The sequence below is a fragment of the Bubalus kerabau genome, chromosome 15 (assembly GCF_029407905.1).
Source record: "Bubalus kerabau isolate K-KA32 ecotype Philippines breed swamp buffalo chromosome 15, PCC_UOA_SB_1v2, whole genome shotgun sequence".
Lineage (NCBI taxonomy): Eukaryota > Metazoa > Chordata > Mammalia > Artiodactyla > Bovidae > Bubalus > Bubalus kerabau.
In genome coordinates this window covers 45464285-45489805 of record NC_073638.1, presented here as the reverse complement: position 1 = coordinate 45489805, position 25521 = coordinate 45464285, and the positions used below count along the sequence as shown (strand labels likewise).

At 41.8% G+C, this 25521-nt stretch overlaps 1 protein-coding gene and 1 long non-coding RNA gene across 11 annotated transcripts in view; one reads left to right on the top strand and one right to left on the bottom strand.

Annotated features, from left to right (window-relative positions):
- Positions 1 to 25521, top strand: part of SYT9 (synaptotagmin 9) — a 399619-nt gene that overhangs the window by 161998 nt on the left and 212100 nt on the right. For 9 of the 10 annotated variants that reach the window (XR_008703044.1, XM_055548771.1, XM_055548772.1 and 6 more), the window contains exon 1: positions 9048 to 9372. The exons of the other annotated variant lie outside the window; for it this stretch is intronic. Coding sequence is in view for 8 of the 9 variants with exons in the window: in XM_055548771.1 (XP_055404746.1) it covers positions 9228 to 9372 (145 nt within the window). In the remaining variant the exon portion in view is untranslated. Of the gene's footprint in view, positions 1 to 9047; positions 9373 to 25521 lie in introns of those variants that run through there. 10 annotated transcript variants of the gene reach the window in all.
- On the bottom strand, positions 6109 to 8899 carry LOC129629020 (uncharacterized). Its single transcript, XR_008703046.1, has 3 exons — positions 8668 to 8899; positions 6924 to 7127; positions 6109 to 6337 (listed from the first exon to the last, which is right to left on the bottom strand). It is a non-coding gene; the product is annotated as an uncharacterized LOC129629020 (long non-coding RNA).

Below are 25521 nucleotides of genomic sequence, written 5' to 3'. Positions count from 1 at the left end.
AGGTGGCTACATGAAAAACATTAGAGCTTTCCTAGAGATTCTAGATTCTGAGTAAACAAGTGACAGTCTATTATTGGAGGTTATTACAGTGTCCAGGCAGGAGATTGCCAGTGGTTTATATTAGAGTAATGGAGGAGGGAACAGAGAGAAGAAAACAGATTGGGATATATTACATACTTAGAAGCAATAAAGTTTGCTGGTGGGTTGAATCAGGAAGAGAAACATGGGGAAGAGATAAAGGGAATGATGCATTCATTACTTTATACCTGAGCATTTAAATATATAATTTAATTATAGGAGGCAGGTTGGGAAGAAACAGGTAAGGATGAAGTTACACCTTTAAATGGTTTCCAAGTTAGATGGTTTCACATATGAGTTTAGAGATGAAAGGGAAATCGTCAATGGAGATAGGAACTTGAGAATCATATAGAGAGAACCCTATATACTTTAAAACCCTACCACCAAATGAAATGCCTTGAGGAAAAGTATAGTAAGACAGTAGAGGTCCAAGAACCCAACTCAGGCCAGGGAGAACAGCTGGAGGCCAGGAAAAAGAGGAGATGTCAGTAGGGAAGAATAAAATTGAGTAGCCTGGGGGAAAGAAAACGAAGATAGACCTCAGAGTTCAGGGGATGGTTCCAGTCATTGTCCTGTAGCCTCTCCTGTCCTGATTCTTCCCTTCTCCCCTACTCCATCCCCAGATGTCTGTGTTTGAAGATAACAACCATCTTTTGCATTTTAACGTGCATCTGCATTTGAAGTTTTATGTAATAGATTTAAGTGAGTTTCACTCCCAGTTAAGCCTAAAAAAATCACTGGAGATCGAAGGAAAATAGGAACATAATTGAGGAGGAAAAAAACACTTTGGAAAACTTGTCTCCTTTTTCTTTCTTGAATAATATATTCAAAACATTTTTCTCATAACCCACAAAACAAGCATTGAATATATCTTTTACTACCTGCAAATATTTTAAAATTTAAGCAAATGAAGATTAACTCTTACTATTTTATTGAGGCAATATCTTTAAAGCAGTGATTATTTTGCAGTTATTGAAGAGGAGGAAAACTTATGTCCAGTTAGAGGAAACTTTCTGCAAAATCTCAACTCTGGTGAGTTGCAGATAGAGGAGTTGAGGTCTCTGCATTGGAGGAAGGCAGTTGTAATTCCTACACAAAAGGTCAAAGTGCAGAAGAGAAGTAGCAAAAGAATGTAGACCAGGAGATCAGTGGAGAGATCCAGACCACAGTGGGAGCTCCAGTTTATTACTCAGGTGGGACTGGGTTAGCAGAATAATAAGAGCATAGGGTGTTTTGCTTGTAGTTTATCATGTAATCACCTGGGCTTTAATCAGTTCTTTAGTAAGCTTATATAATTTTAGAGTGTGGATTTGGTTTTCCTGTAGTTACCCAGAGGGATCATAAGAGGCTCTAAGAATGTATTTTATGTAGTGCTAAGTCGAGTCTGGCTCTTTGCGACTCCATGGACTGTAACCTGCTAGGCTCCTCTGTCCATGGGATTCTCCAGGTAAGAATACTGGAATGGGTTGCCATTTTCTTCCCCAGTAGATCTTCCTGACCCAGGGATTGAATCCGTGTCTTCTGTATTGGCAGGCGGAGGATCCATTACCATTGAGCCATGTGGGAAGCCAATAAGAATGTATATAAAATTTAAAAATCCTGCCAGGCAACTCTGAAATGAAATTCATTGGGAGCATACTGTGTGATAGTCAAATTTCAGTCTTTGGAATCTCCCTAGCACAGATTTGAATCTTAATTCCATTACTTGCTAGCTGTGTGACCTTGAGCAGGTGACTTGTGCCTCAGAGTTTGTGTTCCCATCTAAAAGTCACGATGATAATAACAGTATCTATTTCAAGTGGTTAATTCAGTTAGACAATAAAGCATACCAGACACTATGTACTGCAGAGCAACTACTCAATAAGTGTTGACTATAAATGGCCAGTCTGGAAAGACCACATGGGACGTAATGCAGATTGATCAGACCCTATGCATCCTCATATGCAGGAAACAAAATCCAGGTGTAGGTCTGACAGCATCCATCAGAGCTGGTGAAAGCACAGTGCCTGCACTGCTCTTTTGGCCATTTGGGCCCTTCAGCTTTAGCACGTGGATCCTGTGCTCTTACCTGAACCCAGTGTACCCACCTGCAGAGGAGGACTGGGCTCAGGAGTCACATAGCCCATCACTACTACTGATCAGCTGTGTGACCTTAGGAAGGCTACTTAATTTTAGTGTTTATGGTACCTCAGCTGAAAAGTAAAGATAGTTAATAACAATGCCCTTCTTATAGGCTTGTTATGCAGATTATGTGAGCTAATCTCTTTAAAGAAGGGCTTTCCAGGTGGCACTAGTGGAAAAGAACCCACTTGTCAGTTAAGGAGATGTAAGAGATGTGGGTTCGATCCCTGGGTTGGGAAGATTCCCCTGGAGGAGGGCATGGCAACCCACTCTAGTACTCTTGCCTGGAGAATCCCATGGACAGAGGAGCCTGGCTGGCCACGGTCCTTAGAGTCACAAGTAAAAACAACTGAAACAGCTTAGCACGTAGCATTTAGAGTATTTCTAGAGGGTCTGGCACATAGCATGAGCTAAAAATCTAAAGATGATAGGAATATGATAATTGTAATAATAATTTTCAAATGGACCCGTAGAATGACAAAATCTACTTTGCTTCCTGAAAAAAGCTTTGCAGAATAGATTTATGAAAAGAAAATGAGAAGAAGAAAATTAGGAGCAGATAGATTCAAGATGGGAAAGAGAAGTCAAGAAAGTATAAGCACTACTAAAAGGATGAAGTTTTGACTAATGAATGTAAGAATAAGAAAGCTTAATATGGATTTTTAATATTCAACCCTGAAATTTTATCAAAAAACTCTTGCATTAAGTGATCCGCAATAGACATTTGAAAAAAAATAGGTATTTGATTAATTGATTGGTTAATTAAATGTGACTAAGTACTAATCTCTTTAGCTGATAATCTGAAAGCTGGTTCTTTGGACAAACTGTTGTTGTTCTGTGCTCAGTCATGTCTGACTCTGCGACCCCATAGCCACAGTCTCCTCTGTCCGTGGAACTCTGCAACCCCATGGACTATGGCCTGCCAGGCTCCTCTGTCCATGGAATTTTCCAGGCAAGAATACTAAAGCAGGCTGCTATTTCCTTCTCCAGGGTATCTTTCCAACCCAAGGATCGAACCTGTGTCTATTGAGTCTCCTGCATTGGCAGGTAGATTCTTTACCACTGCGGCACCTGGGATGCCCCTGGGACACAGTGAGGGCTGAGAAAAACGTGGTCTCCGTGATGCTCTTACCACATTTTGTACAAATCTCTACACATGAATTAGGCTAGAGGCAATAAAATGGATGCTTCTGTGTGTGTGTGTGTGTGTGTGTGTGTGTGTGTGTGTATACGTATACTCAGAGATTTTTGTCAAAACTATTTGTTGCTAAGCAAAGATCATGAAAGGGATGCTGAAATTCTTCTTTAAGTGCTTAATACCTTAATTAAGGTATAAATATCCACACTGACCTTAATAAGCAGGCACCGGAGTCCAGGTCAGCCTACTCTACACCCATTTTCAGCGCTGAGGAGGGAAGGAAGCTTACTGTGGAAGATAATGAAAGGTGTGGGTTATATGGAATCTTTTCTTCTGGCCCTTCTTCAGGTAACTGGACATTCCATGACCACTGTGACACAATCTAGCCAATTTTGGACTCCATCATCTTCTCTTTTTCCTGCGTCCAGAGTCATGCTTAACAGTTTCCCAGACCTGTCCAGGGTGAACAACATCAGCCACTTTGAAAGGCAGCTCCAGGGATGCAAAATGTATTTTTTTTTTAAAGTTATTTGGTGAGGGAGGGTCCTAAGGTCCAAGTTTCTCTCAGCGAGCACAAATCTGACCTCTGCTCTCTCTGACCTCATTCTGAAAAGCTGAACAAATGGAGAACCGTGAGCATCTAAGAGTGGGGGAGTGCCAAGTCCTCTGACCCAGAACATCGCCTTCTGCTCCTTTCAGTATATCCTTTTATGGTGTATCTGTTAAATATGTGCTCTTGTGCTCAGTTGCTTAATCGTGTCTGACTCTTTTCGACCACATGGACTATAGCCCGCCAGGCTCGTCTGTCCATGGGATTTCCCAGGCAAACATACTGGAGTAGTTTGCCATTTCCTTCTCCAGGGACCTTCCTGACCCAGGGATCGAACCCAAGTCTACTGCATTGGCGTGTATGCATGTTCATTTACTCAGTCACATCCAACTCTTTGTGACCCCATAGACTATAGCCTGCCAGGCTCCTTCATCCATGGGATTTTTCAATCAAGAATACTGGAGTGGGTTGCCATTTCCTCCTCCAGGGAATCTTCCCAGCCCAGGGATTGAGTCTCCTGCGTCTCCTCCATTGGCAGGCAGATTTTTTACCACTGCGTCAGCTGAGAAGCTATTTTTTAAATAGTAAAGCTAATAAAGCTCTATTTTATTTAAAGTCAAAGAAATTTGAATGATAACTTTGTTATTGGCAACCATAAAACTGGGAAGGAACCCACACGGCCCAGGAAGGAAAAATCAAGATAAAGCAGAACAACCTGCTTCGTGATGCAGTGATAGCAGACACATGGACAAGGTGAAGTTACCCAACTCAAATTTGCTTTAATCTCTCAAGAAAAACTTACCACAGATGGGGAAGGACCCAGCTTACAAGATATTGAAACCCAAGATGAGAGAGTGGTTGTTATGGAATCCGAACTCAGTTCTAATCTCTCGGTCCAAGTGAATTATAGTTCAGGCTCTAGAGCAGGTGTGAGGATGAATCCCTGTTTGGCATAATTAAGCAGGAGGTTTGTGAGTATTTCATGGGAGTGCTAATCGCTGGGAGAGAGAACATGGGCTCACTAAGAACAACATGCCAGCTGAATATTATTTTCTTTTGCTAAAGGCAAGAAATTGAATCAAACAGAATGCCAATCAATAGGAAATGCTGCCATTAGGAGTCCCAAACCACTTCCCAAGTACAGAATCTAGATCTTGGGAGTAGGAGTGAGTATATGGTCTAAGAGCAGCATGAACATCTTATGGGACTTCTTTTTAAAATTATTTTTTCCAGCTTTTTGGGGGAATAAAAATAAAAAGTACATATTTGAAACCCAAGATATTGTGTTTCAATATCTTATGAGCTGGGTCCTTCCCCATCTGTGGTAAGTTTTTCTTGAGAGATTAAAACAAATTTGAGTTGGGTAACTTCACCTTGTCCATGTGTCTGCTATCACTGCATCACGAAGCAGGTTGTTCTGCTTTATCTTGATTTTTCCTTCCTGGGCTGTGTGGGTTTAAAGTGTACATGACGATTTGACATACATATACATCTGGAAATGATTACCAAGATGAAGTTAATTAACACATCCCATCACCTTGTAACTTTTTATTAAACTTTTGTGCTGAGAATGTTTAAGAGCTACTCTTGGTAAATTTCAAGTATACAATACTGTATTATTAACTACAGTCACCTATGTACATTGGATCTTTGTAACTGAGAATTTGTACCCTTTGACCTACATCTCCCCATTGTACCTTCCCCTAACCCCTGGCCACCATCATTGCACTCTGATTCTATGAGGATCATTTTTTGAGGTACCACATATACACTACCCAGTATTTGTACTTCTCTGTCTGAATATTTCATTAAGTATAATGTCCTCCAGGTTTATCCATGTTGTTGCAAATAGTAGGATTTTCTTCTTTCTAAAGTTTAATTTTCCATTGTGTATCAGTGTGTGTGTATATATATATATACACACACGCACACATTATGTGTGTGTATGTATGTGTCACACTTTCTCTATCCATTCATGGGTATCTAGATTGTTTCCTTGACTTGGATATTGTGAATATGCTGCTATGGAGATGTGAATGCAGATATTCCTTCATGATAGTGATTTCATTTCCTTCAGATAAATAGCCAGAAGTGAGATAGCTGGATTACATGGTAGTTCTATCTCTGATTTTTTGAGGAACATCCATAGTTGCTGTATCAATTTACATTCCCACCAACAGGGCACCTGGGTTCTTTTTATCCACATCCATTTCAACCTCTGTTCTGATACTGGAATGTCACTTCCACACATTTTATTGATTAAAAGTCACAGGTCAACCTAGATTCAAGGGGAAGGGAAACAGTCTCCACTTCTTGGTGAAAGGAGTGGTAAAGTCACATTGCAAGGGGACGTATGGAATTGGGAGCCAGGGTCTTGGCTGTCCTCTGGAAACAGTCTGCCGGCTTGTCCTTGGGAAAATTACTCAACCACTTGATTTTACTTTCTTTACCTGTAAAATAGGAAATAAAAACATCCATCACTTAACAGTGTTGTAATAAATTCAGAAAGTGTGTTTAGCACAACACTTCCAACAACAAAATTATATACTAATTGAGTCTGTACTATGTGTTGGCAACTATTCCAAGCATTTTATGTAATCTTTATAATTACTCAGTGATGCACATATTAGTTTTATCTGATGAAAAATCTAGGTACAAAAATGTTAAGTAACTTGTGTTGAGTTGGTTGCACAGTAACTAGTCTCTCTAAATCATGACTGTCTTACAGACATAAAGGACAAATGTATGGATACCAAGGGAGGAGCAGGGCGGTGGAGGGGAGAGATGAATTGGGAGATTGGGATTAACATATATGCACTACTATATACAAAATAGATGACTAATGAAAACCTACTGTATAGCACAGGGAAACCTACTCAGTGTTCTGTGGTGACCAAAATGGGAAGAAAAATCCAAAAAAGAAGGAACATATGTATACTTATAAATGATTTGCTTTGCCGTACAGCAGAAACTAACACAACATTGTAAAGCAACTATACTGCAATAATTAATTTAAAAAAATCATGACTCTCTTACTGCTTGCTGTATCTGAAAGACACATCTTAGTTTTTTTGCTTCAAATTCTGTTGATAGTTGATGCTGTTGATCGTGCCCTTTCTTTTGGCCCATGACTCCCCTCTGTCAGATTTTCCTCTTCTCTGATTGCTACTTTCAATCTCATCCTTGTCAGGCCACATTTTGAGTGGTAAAGCTCTCTCCCATTTTTCCAGTTCTTCTTTCCTGGAAGAATCCATCCAAAGTGGCAACTCAGTTTCTACCTTTTTATGGTTGATGGCCATCCTTTTATATGGTCAAAGTCTCCCTCTCCTAAAACTCTGGGCTTATAATTCTAAATGTCATCAGGTGCTCACAGTGTATGACCTAGGTCAGTTTTTGGAATGTCTATAGCTTTCATTCTTTCTCATTCCATTGGTTGCAATCTTGTTGATTCATACCTAAAATACTTTTTGAATTTGGATGTGCCTGGCAATCAGCCAATGCCTTTGGCCTGATCTAGGCCCTTGGATATCTTGCATGGCTTATCAAAGTAATTTCTTAACTGAATTTACTACTTTCAGTTCCTCTCTGACATAGTCACATCAGTGTTATTTTTCCACATGTTTTAATGCATGCTCCTCCTCACCATCACTACACCAACTTTAGCATCCACATCCTCCCTCCTACATCTGTCTCTAAGAGTTCCCTCTTTTTAAAGACCAGTTTCTGCTCTACCTCCTCTGAGGGCTGACTCTCTCAGTGAATTTATTTTCCCTATTAATTTTCCTAAGGCAGAGTCTACTTGTCTTTTCACAACTCTCTGAAGTTAGCTTTACCTTTACAACCCTGCATTTTCTTCATTCTAACGTAAGGTCCATGAGGCCCCATGCACCATGTGCAGTAGTATTCAAAAGCTTGTGTACTGGGTGAACACTGTGGCATCCTGAACTACCTTTCTGCACAGTTTGATTTGCTATGAGATACTCTAGCAACAGCACAGCCTTATGGCTGAGAGTATCAGTTGTACAGATTCTACTCTTCTTTAGAGTAGGACACTAGTGTTAAGTAAAGGCAAAGAAAAAGAAGGTCAAGATTACCCTGCTCCCCATGTATGAACTTGGGCAGGTGCTAACTTCCTGAGTCTCAGGTTTGTCATTGGTAAAAATAAGCGTAATAGTTATGCAGACTTTGTTGGGCTATCAAGGGAGTTAAATGAGATTATGTAGCCAAAGACTTGTCACACACACAGGAGCTCAGTATTCAAGGGAGTTAGATTATATAGCTAAAAGACCTCTCTATCTCACAGACACACGCACACAGACAGAGCTCAGTATCCCCTGGTTATTTCTAGGTTTATTGCCTTAAAGGTTGAAGAGGTTAGTGTATGAGAGGTGCCCTGTGTTCCCTTCCAAACATCCCAGATTCTCTGATACTCTTCCTCGGTGGGTGCTGGGGAATCATTGGCAATCCTCAGATTTCCATTCAGTTGCTTAGAAAACCGACCAGGACCTTGAAGCTGCAGCTAAGTCCCAGCGTCTTTTTCAGGAGCCATTTATTTCCCCTTATTTCTGCTTTGAGAGCCTTCACCTTTTTCGAATCACCAAGGTGGTCCGAAAAGGTCCTGCGCTTAAGAAATCTCTCCTTTGTTGGTGAATCTCGGCCCCAAACCCCGCATTTGGGCTTCTAGCATCCGTAGGCCCATGGTTTATGCCCAGACGGTGCTTTTCAAGTTCAAAGCCGGGACTCCATTCTCCAGATGGGGCAGGTGTGGTTCACACTTAACCTTTTCGCGCAAAGCATCCAGGAACGTGCTTTGGACTCCCGCGGCGAGGGGCGATGGGAGAAGGTGTGGGTTTGCCTCGGGACGGAGCGCGCACTCGCTTCCAAGCTCCAAACCTGGGCGCGGTCGCTCTGAGCGCGAGGTCCCGAACCGAGTCCCGCGCTTCTCTAGGAGCCCGCGAGCGCCCCCGCCCCTCGCAGGCGCCCAGGCCGGGGCCGCCCGGATCCTACCCCGCGGCACGCACCCCTGACCCGCCCCGCCCCCCGGCGGCCGCGAGTGGCGGGCGGAGCGCTAGGAGAGAGGCGCGCTGGGCTGTGCGGCGCCGCCTCTTGGAGGGACGGAGGGGCCAGGCGGGAGAGAGAGAAAGCCCGACCGACCGGCTGGCCGAGAGCTGCATGCAACCGGTGGGAGGCCGGGCCGGCTGGGGCTGGGGCTGGGGCGGTTTCTCCGCGGATCCCTGGCGGCGAGCGCGGACGGCCCGGAGGCGGCGGCTCTGAGCTGGCAGGCGGAGGGTTGTCTCCCGCGCCCGCCTGCCCTGCTCGGTTCGAGGATGCGGGGGGGCGATGCCCGGGGCCAGGGACGCGCTCTGTCACCAGGCGCTGCAGCTGCTGGCCGAGCTCTGTGCCCGCGGGGCCCTGGAGCACGACAGCTGCCAGGATTTCATCTACCACCTGCGGGACCGCACCAGACCCCGGCTCCGCGACCCAGGTGAGTGCCGCCGCCGCTGCCCGGCGCGACCCTAGGGCCCTGGGCTGGGAGTTGGGGCCGCGCCAGGGCCTGAAGCAGGGGAGCGAGGCGGACTGGAGGGAGGAAGGCGGGTGACCACCCAGCTAGGGGAGGGGACCAGGAACCAGCGCACCGTGGCCTGATGCTGGACCCGGGCGGGAACCCAGGCGGAGGCTGCTGCGTGCAGGCCGAGTCCGGGTGGGTTGTTGCGAGGTTGGAGGGACCACGCCCGTCACCTGCGCTCGGGTCACCGGGGCTCCTGGGGGCGGCTCCCGAGCTCGGAACCCTGCGCGCCACTTCCCCGGCTCTGCGCTCCGGGCGAGGAGAGGCCGCGGCGGCCCCGCGAGTCTAGGGAAGGGGGACGAGGCCAGAGGAAACTCTGGGAAGTTGGGAGTTGGGGACGGCCCTGGGCTGTGGCTGAATCCCACCGGGCGCCTCTCACCCTCCCCCCAGAGCGTCTATTTCCTTTACTGTCTGGGCTAAGAAGGGCGGGGCGGGAGCCGGCGCTGGGCCGGGGGCTGGGAGTTCCAGGTCCCGGGCAGCCGGGCCTGAACCCGTTCCCTCCAGGTCTCTCCGCGTGGAGGCGGCCTGGGCCTGGGCGCCCGGCTCGCCCAGCTCCCGCTGCCGGGTACACGGAAGTCGAGGGGCTCACGGGTCATGCCTTGTGCACCTACAGTTATTCTTAATGAAAGTTTCGAAGCTCCTAACTTTGGAAAGTTCATTTATTTTGGCCTTTGACCAATTAAGGTTGGAAGAGGAAGTTTTAGTGGAGCCGTTTGCTTTTCCCCAAGGGTCCTGGGTCGCTCGCATCTTCTCATCCACTGCCGGTTATTGGAAAACACATTCCTTACAAATATTTACTTGAGATTCTTCTCACCTTGAGGAATCATTTTCTCAAATAGTCTCTCGACCTCAGTACTAAAAAAAAAAAAAGAAAGTATAATGTAGTTGGGTTGTTAAAGATGGAGTAAGAAAATGGTCCTTCCCCTAATATTCCTGTGTATAAAATACTTGAGCTATTGGTGTGCAAATTATCTAGTATGAATTTTCCTCATTTTAAGCCAATCCATTACATAAAAATCCATTTACCCAAGGGTAAGTTAGAGAATTATTTGATTCATAAAGCGGTCTACTCTGAGCCTGACTTAAATAGCGTTTCCTTGATAATATATCCAAGATAGGTCTGTGGGATGAAGAGAAGTTATCTATTAAAAGTTTATATCAGATTTTTTCTACTCAAAGGCTTTAAAAAAAAAACAAGAAACAAAAAAATAGATTATTGTTTCCCTTTGCCTGTGGTTACATTAATTAAGTGTATGGGATGGTCACTAATGTGTTACTTCAAAGTGGAGAATTAAGTCAAGAAATGCTGTTGATTTCATATCATTTCCCCAGGGGTTTAGTGCCCAGCTTTTGTGTGGCTCCTTGCTGGACTGATGTGCTACCCAGACTGCAGACAGGAAATGACAGCACTTCATTCAGGAACAGGGGGCCTGGGATGATGTCCTCGTTGGAGGAAAACTTCTTTCCTTAGCAGGAGAAACAAGGAAATTATCTTGCTTGCTTCATGCAAAGCTAGTGTTAAGTGTTGAAACGTGTCACTTCTTTGCCTGTGCCTGTGCCAGGAGTCCCCATCGTTAGCACGCATAAGCAGTCCTCTGTGGGTTCACCAGAGAAGATAGATGAGGTCTCTCGCTGAGTTGAATGTTTAACATGCCACATCTTTTTGTCTGATTTTTGTGCCTCTGCTCCTTTTAATCTACAAGCTACATCCCATGTTCTTAGGTTTTTTCCTCAGCCCCTGCACTCAGAAGCCCCTACAAAATTCACATCTGATTCCTTGGCTGAGAAATAGCCAGTGATATAGAATATGCCATACTATTCTTTGAGTTCCTGAAAGCACTGCTCTGTTATCTCAAATTAGGGTACAGCAGTTTTGATGTACCCTAGTTTGAGTGACCTTCTGAATCTTTGGTTTATGGTCAGGAAGTAGCCTGTTGATGAGGTAGGCCGGGGAGGGGGACTGGGAGTGCAAGATCAGAGGAACTGAGACCAAGCCCCTATCCAAGGTACACCCTCTTCCAGGGCTCTTCAGTTCAGGCCAGAATCTCTCTTCACTCCCCACCTTTCTCTCTTTACCCACATTAATTCTTACATCAAATGCATTTATCTCCATCCCTTTAAAGCTGTTTGGTTGTCCAAGTCAAGAGTTCCTTTCATTTCTGAGCCTTAAACGCTGAGTGGTCGGAGTAGCTGCACTGCCCAAAGCTGTGAATGGTGCCTGTGCTGCTGTGTAGGGAACCAGAGCAGCTGCGCACAGCAGCAGTGCTGGCGCGTGGGTCCCTAGAGCAGGTCATCTCTGTAGTGGGTGACTTCCTTTTCTGTAAAGGAGCCCACTTGAATGCCATGTTTCAGTTTTTTCTGCCCATTGTCTGTCCCTGGCTACTCAGTGGTAATTAGGTTTTCTCAAGCTCAACTGAGGAACTTTGGCTTCGAAAGGAAAAAGAGATATAATTCCCTGTGGATAGCTGAATGACACTGCGTGTAGTATGTTTGTTCATTTTTCCAGAGGTGGGATAAGCCTGGGTCACAGACCAGTGGGCCATCAGAAAGGTTATTCTTTGCCCAGGTGACTGCAGTGCTCTGATGTGGGAGTACAACCCTAGTCTTCCCTAACTTGGTATTAAGAGAGAATTTAGTGAAAATGTGATTAAAAAAAAAATGAGGCTAAGTCATAAATTGAAACTTGAGTGTCTCATCCAGTCCTTCATCTGTATCAACTGTGGAAAGTAAAGTGTGGGTCTTTAAGCGGAGGGTGAGCATTTTTCCATAGAGAGCAATTAGAATCCCATTAGGTGTCATTATGTTGTTTTCATATATTGGCAATGCCAGGCATTAACTTGTGAATTTCAGCGAATAGCCTTCACAGCAGAGAGAAGAAGAAATGCAAAGGTCCTGAGATAGAAGTGTCCTTGATGTTATTCAAGGAATAGTTGAGTTCATGGGTGGCTGGCACAGAGCAAATAAGATAGAGAATGTCAAGAAATATGGTTAATGGTTAATGGAGGGGGAAGATCATGTAGGGTCTTCTAAACCATTATAATGGCTTTGGTTTTTACTCTGAATAAAAAGGGATTGAACAGAGAAGTGGCAACCCTTTGGCTGCTGTGTTGAGAAAATACTGTTGAAGATCAAGGGAAAAAGGTAGGGAAACTTGTTAGCAGGCTATTCTAGTAATCCAGACAAAGGGGATAGTAGGCACAGTTTGAAGATACAGTGGTCAGATTTGTTGATGGAATGGATGTGAGAAGTGAAACAAGAGGAGTTAAGGATGACACCACAGCTTTTTTGACCTAAGCAGCTCCATTTACTTGTAAGACTTTAGGAGGAGCCGAGTTGGAAGGAAAATAAGTTTTTATTTTATTAAAATTTTTTGTTTACTAAAGATTTTTTGTACTTATTATATATGCAATATCTTTTAGTTAGTTCCACAGTGACCTGAGGCATGAACATCTTTGATGTTACCAGCTGGTCAGTGCTCATACTTTGTAACTGGGGACTATAGTCTATCTCCTCAAGAGGGCCTGTTGATTGTAGGAGAGCAGTTATTACTAAAAGGTCTTTTCTTGCATGTAATGAAAAGCTCTGTTTAACTTCCACTCATTGATCTTGATTATACTTATTTCAGTCAAAAAAGAATTCATCTCCTCTCCATTTGGCTGTTATGGGGTAGTGATTGTAACTTTTCTCATCCTGTTGTTTCCACATCTGGAAAAGAAAAAGAGGATTGAATCAAGTCATTTCTAGGTTTTAACTATGTTTTATAATTTTCTTTGTAAGTCTGTTCTTCTGAAGGGTGCCAACCACATCTGTGCCAAGCACTTGATGTAGGTCATTTCATTTAATCCTCATAACGTCTTCTAAGACCTTGCTGCTCAAAGTGTTCAGCTGTGCACCAGCAGCGCCAGCAGCATCTGGGAGCTTGTCAGAAATGCAGACTTTCAGGCCCCCTCCAGACCTACTGACGTGAATCTGTGTCTTAACAGGATCCTCAGGTAATTCATAGGCACATTAAAGTTTGAGAATCATTGCTAAAAGAGATTGTATATATGAATAAATTGAAGTGCAGAGAGCTAAACTAGCCCAGGGCCATGGGTTCCTTTGTAAGAAAAAGAGAGTCAAGTCTAAGTCAGAGTAGCTTCTAGGTAAACACATCACATATTCTAAGTATCTAGGAGTTACTGTCAATGAAAATTTCCTAGGTTATTTTTTTCATTTAAATGCCCTATCTCTATTCTGTTTTTTTGTAATGGATTTAATCTCTAATTGTAGGTTTAATTCTATGCAGTTATAAAGATTTTGCTCAGTATTTTTACTTTTTAAAATTAAAATGTAGTTGATTTAGAATGTTAAGTTAGTTTTAGGTGTGTAGCAAAGTGATTCAGTTTTATACACACATATCTTCTTTTCCAATTTTTTTCTATTTTAGTTATTATATTGATTATAGTTCCTTGGGCTATATAGTAGGTCCTTGTGTTTATTTATTTTTACATATAATAGTGTGTATCTGTTAATCCCAAACTCCTAATTTATTCCTCCCTCTTTAGTTACCATAAGTTCATTTTCTGTGTGAGTCTGTGAGTCGATTTCTGTTTTGTAAATAAGTTCATTTGTATCTTTTTACAATTTCTAAAAGATTGCACATATAAGTGATATTTGTCTTATATGTGATATCATATCTTATCATATGATATTTGTCTTTCTCTTTCTGACTTACTTTACTTAGTGTAATATTCTCTAGGTCCATCCATGTTGTGGCAAATGGCATTATTTCATTCTTTTTCCTGGCTGAGTAGTATTTCATTGTGTGTGTGTGTGTGTGTGTGTGTGTGTGTGTGTGTGTGTATACACATCACATCTTCTTTATCCTTTCATCTGTTGACAGACATCACTCAGTATCTTGGTCATGAATTCTTTTATTCATGATACTAGTTTTCCATTGATATTCCAGCTCAACTCATATTTCTTTTTTGCAAAATTAGGAAAGATGGTATCAAGGCAGGCACTTTGACTGTTACCTTGTACAGTTACCACCCAAATCAACTAACTGATTCTTAAATTTCTTTTGACAATATTACCCCCAATTTTTATTTTGAGGACTCTAAAAATATCATGAGAATCCATTATATTCACTCAGTGTAGGGGAAAAAAAGAACAAATTGAGAAAATCATGTCCAAATTATTAAAAGGCCAGGAAGTGGAACTGTCATTAATTAATGTCACCTTACATTTATTTAGAGTGAAGTAACTTATTAAAATACGTACATATAAAATAATAATAATTAAATATAGTTCGTAAGGAAAAATTTCCAAAATAATCACTGAGATTAAACATTAACCTTAATCCAGAGTTTCAAAGAAAGTCAAGGGAAAAATCAGCCTTAAAACACTGAATTTTTATGAATAGACATTGGTGTGATTATGCACAATGGGATTAATTTTTAAAAATTAATGTTAATTGCAATCAGGAACTGGAGAGTCTTATAAGGAATGAGTGGCATATTGGATGCACAATCTGTGAAGATTTAATTTGCATTTACTTCAGTGACATTTTAGGGCTTCATAAATATTTTATTTAAACAAGTGTGTTTTCATCTCTGTGGGATTCCTCTACATGGATCAGTGAGTGCTTTAGTCATGAGGTAATTTTCAAGAGGGAAAAACAAAAGCAAATTCTGGTAAAAGCATCATAGGCAGCTTTGTGGCCAGCCACCTCTTTCAGAATAAACAATCAAAAGCACACACTTTTTATGTAGGCTAAACCTTCAAGGAAAACTTAATCTGACACCTAAGGGAAATCACCCTAACATTCCCTGTCATGTATAGAATATGGGCATTGCTTTCACTGTAAAAGCATACTGGCACTTTCGTGTTTGTGTGTGCATGTGGACTTTCTCATACGGTTGGCTTAAAAAATGTATATATCAGAATCCCTTCCTAAGTGACTTACTTGAGGAAACTAACAAGTTCCAGGGAAAGGGAAGAGCTTAATGGGAGGCACCAGTAGGAGAGCAGTCTCACTTTCCGAAAGACAACTCTGGAGTCTGTATTTCTGCTTTCTAAATGAAATCACATTTGAGCCATAAATGTTTACCACTTTAAGTGTTTCGTTGGGCTGGCTCAAAGTACGGCTTTAAACCAAGGCAAACTCCAACAACTAGGTTCTGCAGGTCTTGAAATATTCCTCGTGCATGTATTTTATCACACAACAACTTTTATACCAACACTGGTAGAACTGCATTCGAAAGAAAAAAATCTCACCCAGGAAATCAAGATGATGAAGTGGAATAAGCAAGAGCTTTGAAATCAGAATCTGGTCCTGCCCTTACTAGTTTTATGACCTTGAGCAAAATATTTAATTCTTCACATTGTTCGGGGCTTCCCTGGTGGTTCAGTTGGTAAGGAATCTGCCTGCAATGCAGGAGACCCGGATTGGATCCATGTATAAAATGGGAGTGGAGGGCTGTTACAGCACAGCACCCAGAGTAAGTGCTCAAGTGAACGCTCAGTAAACGGATTTGGTGGTGGTAGTATCACCTGTCCATGATTCCCTCAGCTGCTGGATCATCGAAAAAGCAAGAGAGCTCCAGAAAAAGTCTACTTTTGCTTTATTGACTACGCCAAAGCCTTTGACTGTGTGGATCACAACAAACTGTGGGAAATTCTTAAAGAGATGGGAATACCAGACCACCTGACCTGCCTCCTGTATGCAAATCAAGAAGCGACAGCTAGAACTGGACAGCTAGAACTGGACATGGAACAACAGACTGGTTCCAAATCAGGAAAGGAGTACGTCAAGGCAGTATATAGTCACCCTGCTTATTTACCATCTATACAGAGTACATCATGCGAAATGCCGGGCTGGAAGAAGCATAAGCTGGAATCAGGATTGCTGGGAGAAATATCAATAACCTCAGATATGCAGATGACACCACTCTTATGGCAGAAAGCAAAGAAGAACTAAAGAGCCTCTTGATGAAAGTGAAAGAGGATAGTGAAAAAGTTGGCTTAAAGCTCAACATTCAGAAAACAAAGATCATGGCATCTGTTCCCATCCCTTCATGGCAAATAGATGTGGAAACAATGGAAACAGGAAGAGACTTTATTTTTTGGGGCTCCAAAATCACTGCAAATAGTGACTGCAGCCATGAAATTAAAAGACACTTGCTCCTTGGAAGAAAAGCTCTGACCAACCTAGACAGCATATTAAAAAGCAAAGACATTACTTTACCAACAAAGGTCCCTCTAGTCAAAGCTATGGTTTTTCCAGTAGTCATGTATGGATGTGAGAGTTGGACTCTAAAGAAAGCTGAATGCCAAAGAATTGATGCTTTTGGACTGTGGTGTTGGAGAAGATTCTTGAGAGTCCCTTGGACTGCAAGGAGATCCAACCAGTCCCTCCTAAAGGAAATCAGTCCTGAATATTCATTGGAAGGACTGATGCTGAAGCTGAAGCTCCAAAACTTTAGCCATCTAATGGGAAGAACTGACTCATTGGAAAAGACCCTGAGGCTGGGAAAGATTGAAGGCTGGAGGAAAAGGAGACAACAGAGAATGAGATGGTTGGATGACATCACTGACTCAATGGACATGAGTTTGAGTAGGCTCCGGGAGTTGGTGATGGACAGGGAAGCCTGGTGTGGTGCAGTCCATGGGGTCACAAAGAGTCGGGCATGACTGAGCAACTGAACTGAGTGATGTTGTGGGTTTGATTCCAGATCAGTACAATAAAATGAGTCACATGAATTTTTTGGTTTCTCGGTACCCATAAAAGTTATGTTTACACCATTCTGTGATTTCTTCAGTGTACAATAGCACTGTGTCTTTAAAAAGTACATAATTTAAAAATATTTCATTGCTAAAAGATGCTAACCATCTTCTCAGCCTCCAGTGAGTCATATTTTTTGCAGTAGTAACCTCAAAGATCACCAAAACAAATATAATAATGAAAAAGTATGAAATATTGGGAGAATTATCAAAACATGACAGAGAGACATGAAGTGAGCTAGTGTTGGAAAAATGGCCTGATAGGCTTGCTTGATGTGAGGTTGACACAAACCTTCAATTTATTTTTTAAAAAATGCAGTATCTGTGAAGTGCAGTAAAGAGAAGCACAACAAAATGAGGTAAGCCTGTAATCATTCATAGACAAAATTTACTCTTTTACTTTTTTGTAAACTTAGCATTTTATCACCACTTATTAGCTCTATGACCCTGTAAAGTTATTCAGTCCCTGTGTCTTAGTCTTCTCATGAATAAAGTGGAGTGCTATTACCCAAGCAAAATACAGGATGCCAAGGTATTCAAATTGTTCAAAATTATTCAAATTCAGATTTGAATTTCATATAAATAGCAAGTATCCATTGTTTATCTGAGATTCAAATCAAATTGGGCATCTTACATTTTTATTTGTTAAATATAGCAACCCTACCTTAGTATCTATCTCTTAACACATGTGAAATACTTATCATAGTACCAGGCACATAGTAAGTGCTCAGTAAATATTAGACATTGTTACTACTATTTTTATCATTTTTCAATGATGAACAATCATTATCATGTAATTATTGTCATGAATATATATACTTAACCTTTCTTTGGGGTTATTTCTAGCATCTGATTTTTCCTTTCTATAAATAATATTTTATATCTATAGTATCCCACTCTCTTTTAAGAAAATTTCTTAATAATTAATCATCACCGATGGATTCCAATTGCTTTCCAGCATATCTAGGCCAGTTAGCACTGCTACCTGTCAACAGTCAGTATACTACCATTGGGAGGTATAATGCAACAAAAGGTGGCTAATTCAACACGTTTTGAGTGCCTACCTGGTTGTTGTTTCAACTTGAATTTTTTTTGTTGGTAGTGAATGTCTTTAATATTTTAAACCAGTTTATGTTTTCTGTTATGTGAATTTTGTGTGCTTATTCTCTACCATGTATAAATATATGTTTTGAGACTCTTAATGTATTTCTTACCAATTTGCATTAGTTGGATGATAAATATTCTGTCAACTTAGCTTATAGAAGCAGTGTATAGTCAGTGTACTCAGGTTGTCTGTCTATACTCAATCCATTCCACTAGACTGCCTTTTAAAATGTTATAAGTCCATCAAGAAATGGAAATTCTTTGTAACATTCTTCCCTTGCAAAATGCCTTTATTTATGTGAGGTATGAAAAAAATTGTTATGTAACTTGAATCTCTTTTTCCTTCCCCCTGTTCAATCTCCCCCAGGACTGTAGCCACATGATCTGATCATTGTTCTAATTAAGTTAAATTAAAAAAAAAAAAATCCATTGAGTGCCTCTTAAGTTCCAGGTGGACTTTCCTGGTGGCTCAGATGGCAAGGAGTCTTCCTGCAACGCAGAAGAGCTGGATTCTGTCCTTAGATCTGGAAGATCCCCTGGAGAAGGAAATGGCAACTCCTTCCAGTATTCTTGCCTGGAGAATCCCATGGACAGAGGAGCCTGATGGGGCTGTAGTCCATAGGGTTGCAAAGTGTTGGACATGACTGAGCAACTAACACGAAGTGCCAGGTACTAGGTTAGGTGTCACTGATTCGAAAATACATTAGACATAATTACTGCCCCTGAAAGTGAAGAGGAACTAAAAAGCCTCTTGATGAAAGTGAAAGTGGAGAGTGAAATAGTTGGCTTAAAGCTCAAAATTGAGAAAATGAAGATCATGGCATCCGGTCCCACCACTTCATGGGAAATAGATGGGGAAACAGTGGAAACAGTGTCAGACTTTATTTTTGGGGGCTCCAAAATCACTGCAGATGGTGACTGCAGCCATGAAATTAAAAGATGCTTACTCCTTGGAAGGAAAGTTATGACCAACCTAGATAGCATATTCAAAAGCAGAGACATTACTTTGCCAACAAAGGTTCTTCTAGTCAAGGCTATGGTTTTTCCTGTGGTCATGTATGGATGTGAGAGTTGGACTGTGAAGAAGGCTGAGCACCGAAGAATTGATGCTTTTGAACTGTGGTGTTGGAGAAGGCTCTTGAGAGTCCCTTGGACTGCAAGGAGATCCAACCAGTCCATTCTAAAGGAGATCAGCCCTGGGATTTCTTTGGAAGGAATGATGCTAAAGCTGAAACTCCAGTACTTTGGCCACCTCATGCAAAGAGTTGACTCATTGGAAAAGACTCTGATGCTGGGAGGGATTGAGGGCAGGAGGAGAAGGGGACGAGAGAGGATGAGATGGCTGGATGGCATCACTGACTCGATGGACGTGAGTCTGAGTGAACTCCGGGAGTTGGTGATGGACAGGGAGGCCTGGCGTGCTGTGATTCATGGGGTCGCAAAGAGTCGGACATGACTGAGCGGCTGATCTGATCTGATCTGATGGAACTGAGAAGGCAATGGCAACCCACTCCAGTACTCTTGCCTGGAGAATCCCAGGGACGGGGGAGCCTGGTGGGCTGCCGTCTGTGGGGTCGCACAGAGTTGGACACGACTGAAGTGACTTAGCAGCATGGAACTGAGAAAGCAATAATTAGAATTGATAAAGATCACAAGGGAGACATGTACTGGATACAGTGTGGGAAAATAGAGAAGTAATTATTCAGTGGATCTATAGAGAACTCCTGGAGAAGTTGATTCTTGGGTGGAGCACTTTGCCTGGAATGTGTAGGGGAGAAAGACATTTTAGAAATTTACAAACATTATAGGATGAGAGAGAATGGGTCTTTGGTAATAGTAAGTGAAGCGTGTGTTGGGAATGTTGAGAGTTGAGCCTGCTCTAGTAAACACTAGTTGTCAGATCATGGAAGTCCTTGTTTGCCATTGTCAAAGTCCCACAGAGGACTTGGGCTGGAGTACTCTGATGCAGGTATCTTGAAGGAAGTACAATTTAGAGTGATGAGCCCAAAGGATCCCTTCTCAGCAAAGTAGTTTGGAGATTTGAGGATGGGGCAAGTTCTGTGGGTGCACATCTCAAGTCTTCCTGGTTCTCATGGGAAAAAAGCTGACATTGGTGGTGATGTTCCTCTTTACTGAGTTAAGGTCCTAACAGATTAGAATCACTGCATGGATGATTACCTATTCAGATCCCCAAGTGTGTCACCCTGAAACTCAAGTGTAATTACCTCATCTAGTTGTAAAAACTGCCTTTAGCAAGTGTAGTCATCTGGTTCAAACATCTGGATTTCAGATAAAATTTCAGATTGTGCCAACAGTAACATCTTGCTTCCTTGCCTGTTTATTTAATAATGAAAAAGCAGTGTTCAGTTGCATTGCAGTCATTCAGTTTGAGGATATGCACAGTCTGTTTTCTCTGATGTTATAGGGCCGTGAAGGGAGCAAGCATGGCAAGCCTAGTGCCTACCAAGCCATGCTGTGGAGATGGTGGTTTATTCTATATACAGGGGCTGCCAAGAGGCCAGTACAGTTCTTTAAATGAAGTGAATGCCCTTAGGCAGGTCCTACACTTTTCATATCCGCCCTGCCTCCCCTGTGCCACACACACAAATTGAGTTTGCATTAGCTGTAGCACTGCACACCAACTGAAGAGTTTTAAGCTGAAAACTGAGGTGAGCAGCTTTGTCCCCTGATGAGATGACTCTGGAGGCAGGATGAAGGTTGATTGCAGAGATTATGATTAGAAATGCCATTCATTTACTCATCAAACGTTTATTAAACCTCTCCCAAGTACAAAGCTCTATTCGAGGTATTGTACACACCTAGGTACCTTGATACAGTATTGTACATACACTAGGGAATCAAACAATATAAAAAGCTTGCCTTAGGAAATTTACAGGTTGACTAGAGGAAAATACTATGTAAATAAGCTAATTACAGAGTATGTTAGCTACTCATAGTGCTAAGGAGACAAATAAAGCATGGAAAGAGCATAGGTGTGGGAACTAAAATAGCATCACTGAGAAACTGATGTATGAGTAAAATCCAGAGATGTGGGAGCAAGATGCGCACATATCAGGAGGAAGAGCATTCCAGGCAGCAGAAGAGCAGGTGGAAAGGTCCTGAGGCACGTGCATGCTTGGTATGTTTAGGTATTAGCTGGGGGCAGTGGGACTGTGGTAGAGTTGGCAAGGAAGAGGAAGGTTTTAGGTTAGGAAAATATTATGTGCAAATGTAATTGCAGTTTTGGACCATGAATTTTAAATCATTTTACCTAGGCTCAAACACATCTTTATTCATCAAAGTAGGAACCATTACAATCAGCACATTTTTGCCAATAATATGTAAGTTTGACTATTCCTGTAGAGTAAAAATCCATGCTTTGAGATTCAACAAACTCTTGGAAAGCATTTTCTGCTTCCTGTTGGTTGTAGGAGTGTTTTCCTGCAAAAAGTTGTTGAGTTGCTTAAAGAAGTGGTAGTTGGTTGGCAAGGGGTCAGGTGAACATAGCGGATGAGGCAAAACTTCGTAGACTACTTCATTCAACCCCTGAAGCATTAGTTGTGTGACATGCAGTTGGGCGTTGTCATGGAGAAGAATTGGGCCCTTCCTGTTGACCAGTGCTGGCTTCAGGCATTGTAGGTGCATCTCATTGATTTGCTGAGCATACATCTCAGATGTAATGATTTTGCTGTGATTCAGAAAGCAAAAAAGTGGACCAGATGGGCAACAGGCCACCAAACAGTGACCATGAACTTTTTTTGGTGCAAGCTTGGCTTTGGGAAGTGCCTTGGAGCATCTTCTCAGTCCAGCCACTGAGCTCGTCAGTGCTGGTTGTCATATAAAATCCACTTTTCATTGCACATCACAGTCTGATCGAGAAATGGTTTGTTGTTGTTGTGTAGAATAAGAGAAGACGATACTCAAAACGGATGGGTTTTTTTTATCTTTGTACAGCTCATGAGGCATCCACTTATGAAACTTTTTCACCTTTCCAATTTGCTTCAAATGCTGAATGAATTTTACAATGGTTGACGTTGAGTTCTTGAGCAACTTCTCATGTAGTTGTAAGAGAATCAACTTGGATGGTCCTCTCAGTTGGTCATTGTCAACTTCTGATGGCCAGCCAGTGTTCCTCATCTTCAAGGGTCTCACCTCCTTTGCAAAACTTCTTGAACCACCACTGCATTATATGTTCATTAGCAGTTCCTAGGCCAAATTTGTTGTTGATGTTTCAAGTTATTTCTGCTGCTTTACGATCCATTTTGAACTCAAATAAGAATGAAATGAGTTGCCAGTCCAGGTTCGATGCACGATACTGGATGCTTGGGGCTGGTGCACTGGGACGACCCAGAGGGATGGAATGGGAAGGGAGGAGGGAGGAGGGTTCAGGATGGGGAACACATGTATACCTGTGGCGGATTATGTAAAGTTTAAAAATAAAATAAAATTTAAAATCTTAAAAAAAAAAAAAAAAAGAAAATTGTGCAGATTTGGTTCTTGTCTCCCATCATTTCCCTAGTCTAAAATAAACATAAAATACACAGAAAGTAATAAATTATTAATAAAAAAAAAAGTAAAGTGAGAAATGCACATTTAAAAATGTGTAATATAACCACATTTATTTAAGAATGTATTCCAATATCAAATGGCAAATTTCAACAGTACAAAAACTTCAATTACTTTTGCATCAGCCTAATAGTAGTTGAGATCAGAGAAGTGATGTCATGCTGATTGAGGCCCTAGAAGCCACTGCCATTTTTACTCAGAGAAAGATGGGAAGCCATCAGAAAGTTTGAAGCAGAGGGGTAATAATAATAATTGAGTTAGGAATGGAAAGGATCACTCTGATCAGCATACAGAAAACAGGCTGTTAGAAGGGTGGAATCAGGGAGAGCAGTGATGTGGATGGTGTGAGAGATGATGATAGCTTAGACCAGAGTGTTAGCATTCGAGATGGTAAGAAGTGGTCAGATTCGAGGTAGCTGGAAGGTAGAGAAATAAGTTTGAAGGGAAAATTGGGAGCTCAGTTTTGGATATGTTAGGTTGGAAATGCTTATTAGAGTGTCAAGTAGGGAACAGACTAGGAAGCCGGACTTAAAAGTGTGTGAGAAAGATGACTGTCCTGGAGACACAGATGTGAGAGTTGTAGATTTGGCAGTGATATTTAAAAGGAATCATCTGGGAAGGCGGTGTTGCCTAGAGGTGAGAAGAGGACTGAGTTCTGGAACTCTCCAATATTAAAAGGATGGAGAGAAAATGAGGAACCAGCAAAAGAAGTCTAAGAGACCAGAATATCCAAGCAAGAATATTGACCTGAAAGCCAAGATGAAGAAGAAATTGTGTGAAAGAGGAAAAAGTAAACATCTGTGTCATATGCTACCATTAGGTCGAGTAGAATGAGCGCTCATCACTACCACAGCAGTTAAGTGACGTAGGAATCATTGGTCATGAAGTTGATTAGCCATTATCATTGAGAGGTGAGAACAAGCCAGACTGGAGTGGCCTTAAGAGAAATTGATGGGAGAGGAATTGGGGGCAATAAAAACAAAACAAACTGCTCTTTAAAGTGTTTCTGTAGACAAGAGTAGAAAGAAATGAGTTTGTAATCACTGGTGAGGAAAGTGAGATCAAGGGGTTTTTTTGTTTGTTTTTTCTTTTTAATTTTTTAATTGAAGGATAGTTGCTTTACAGAATTTTGTGGTTTTCTGTCATACATCAACAAGAATCAGCCATAGGTACACCCATGTAACCTCCCTGCCATCCCTCTCCCCCTCCTATCCTTCAGCCTGTCATAGAGGCCCTGTTTGGGTTCCCTGAGTCATATAGCAAATCCTCGTACCATATGTAAAATAGATAGCCAAAGGGCTTTTGTTTTTATTTAAAGTTATAAGAGATAACAGCACTTAGGTGAAGGGAATGATCTGGTAGAGAACAAAAATTCATGGTATAGGATAATGAGGGGAGACTTACTGGAGGGATATCCTTGAGTGGGCATTGGGATATGCTCCTGGAGGTCAAGGAGCAAGTCTAGACACACACACACTATCAGCATAAAGACGACAGTTAAAGCTGAGAGATTAGATGAGTCTACTAAGGAGTAACTGAAGATAAAATAAGTCAAACAACTAGTTAGAGGTAAGGGAGGGAGAAGGAACCAACAAACGAGATTAAATAGCAAGTAGGGTGGGAGGAAAATCAGAAGTGTGGTGGCCTAGAAGTGCAGAAAGTATTCCTAGGAGGATGGCATGAGACCTTATGTGAAATGCAGCTGGTGGGTCAGGTATGTTGAAGACCAAGGACTGCTCATTGCATTTAGCAATGTGGTAGTTCACTGGTGACCTTGAACTGAGTGGTTTTGAAGTGGGGATAGGTGAATAGAGTGGGTGAAAGTCTGATTATAGTCTTTTTAAGAGATTATGAGAGGAGAGAAGTTGAAGAAAGAGAACATACCCTGCTTTTTTGTTTCACTGTGAAGGAAAAGGGAGGAGAAAATGATTCAAAAGATGGTTTGTAAAGAAAGAAGAAAATAATTGTTGGTATGCTGGAGAGATGTTAAAAATGATGCAGAGGGTTGAACTGCCTGAGTGATGTGTTTGAGTTGGTGTGTTTTTCAACCAGTTCATTTGTTGTCAAGGAAACAGGGCAGAGTATGTGGTTTCAGGTGAGTAGGTTGGTATGGACTTTTATAGAATTGTCTTCTGTTTGCTCTTCTGTTATCAGTGAAGAAAGAGGCTTCAGGGTTACCATCTGAGAGAGAGAATGGGGTAGAAGATACTGAAAGTTTGAAAAGAGTGAAAGGTAGAAATAATAGTCCAGGAGGTAGGAGATTGAATGGATTAGGGAAGTAGAGGATGCCTGCCAGACAACATTAAGAACCCACTTGAAGGTGGTGCTTGTGAATTTAAAATGATATCCACCAGTGTGGATATAAGGTTTTCTCTCACCACGTGCAGCTGTGTCTGTACAGGCATGAAGTGATGGGAGCAGCCTTGTGCTTATGTATGACAATGAAAGTGTGGCAAAAGAATTGACAGTATATAGATAACCTACTGAGTGGGAAAAGATATTTGCAAATGATGTGACCAATAAGGGGTTAATATCCAATATATTGGATTGGCCAAAAAGTTCATTTGGGTTCTTCCAGAAGACGTAACAGAAAACCCCAAATGAACTTTTTAAGCCAGCTCAATATATAAACAG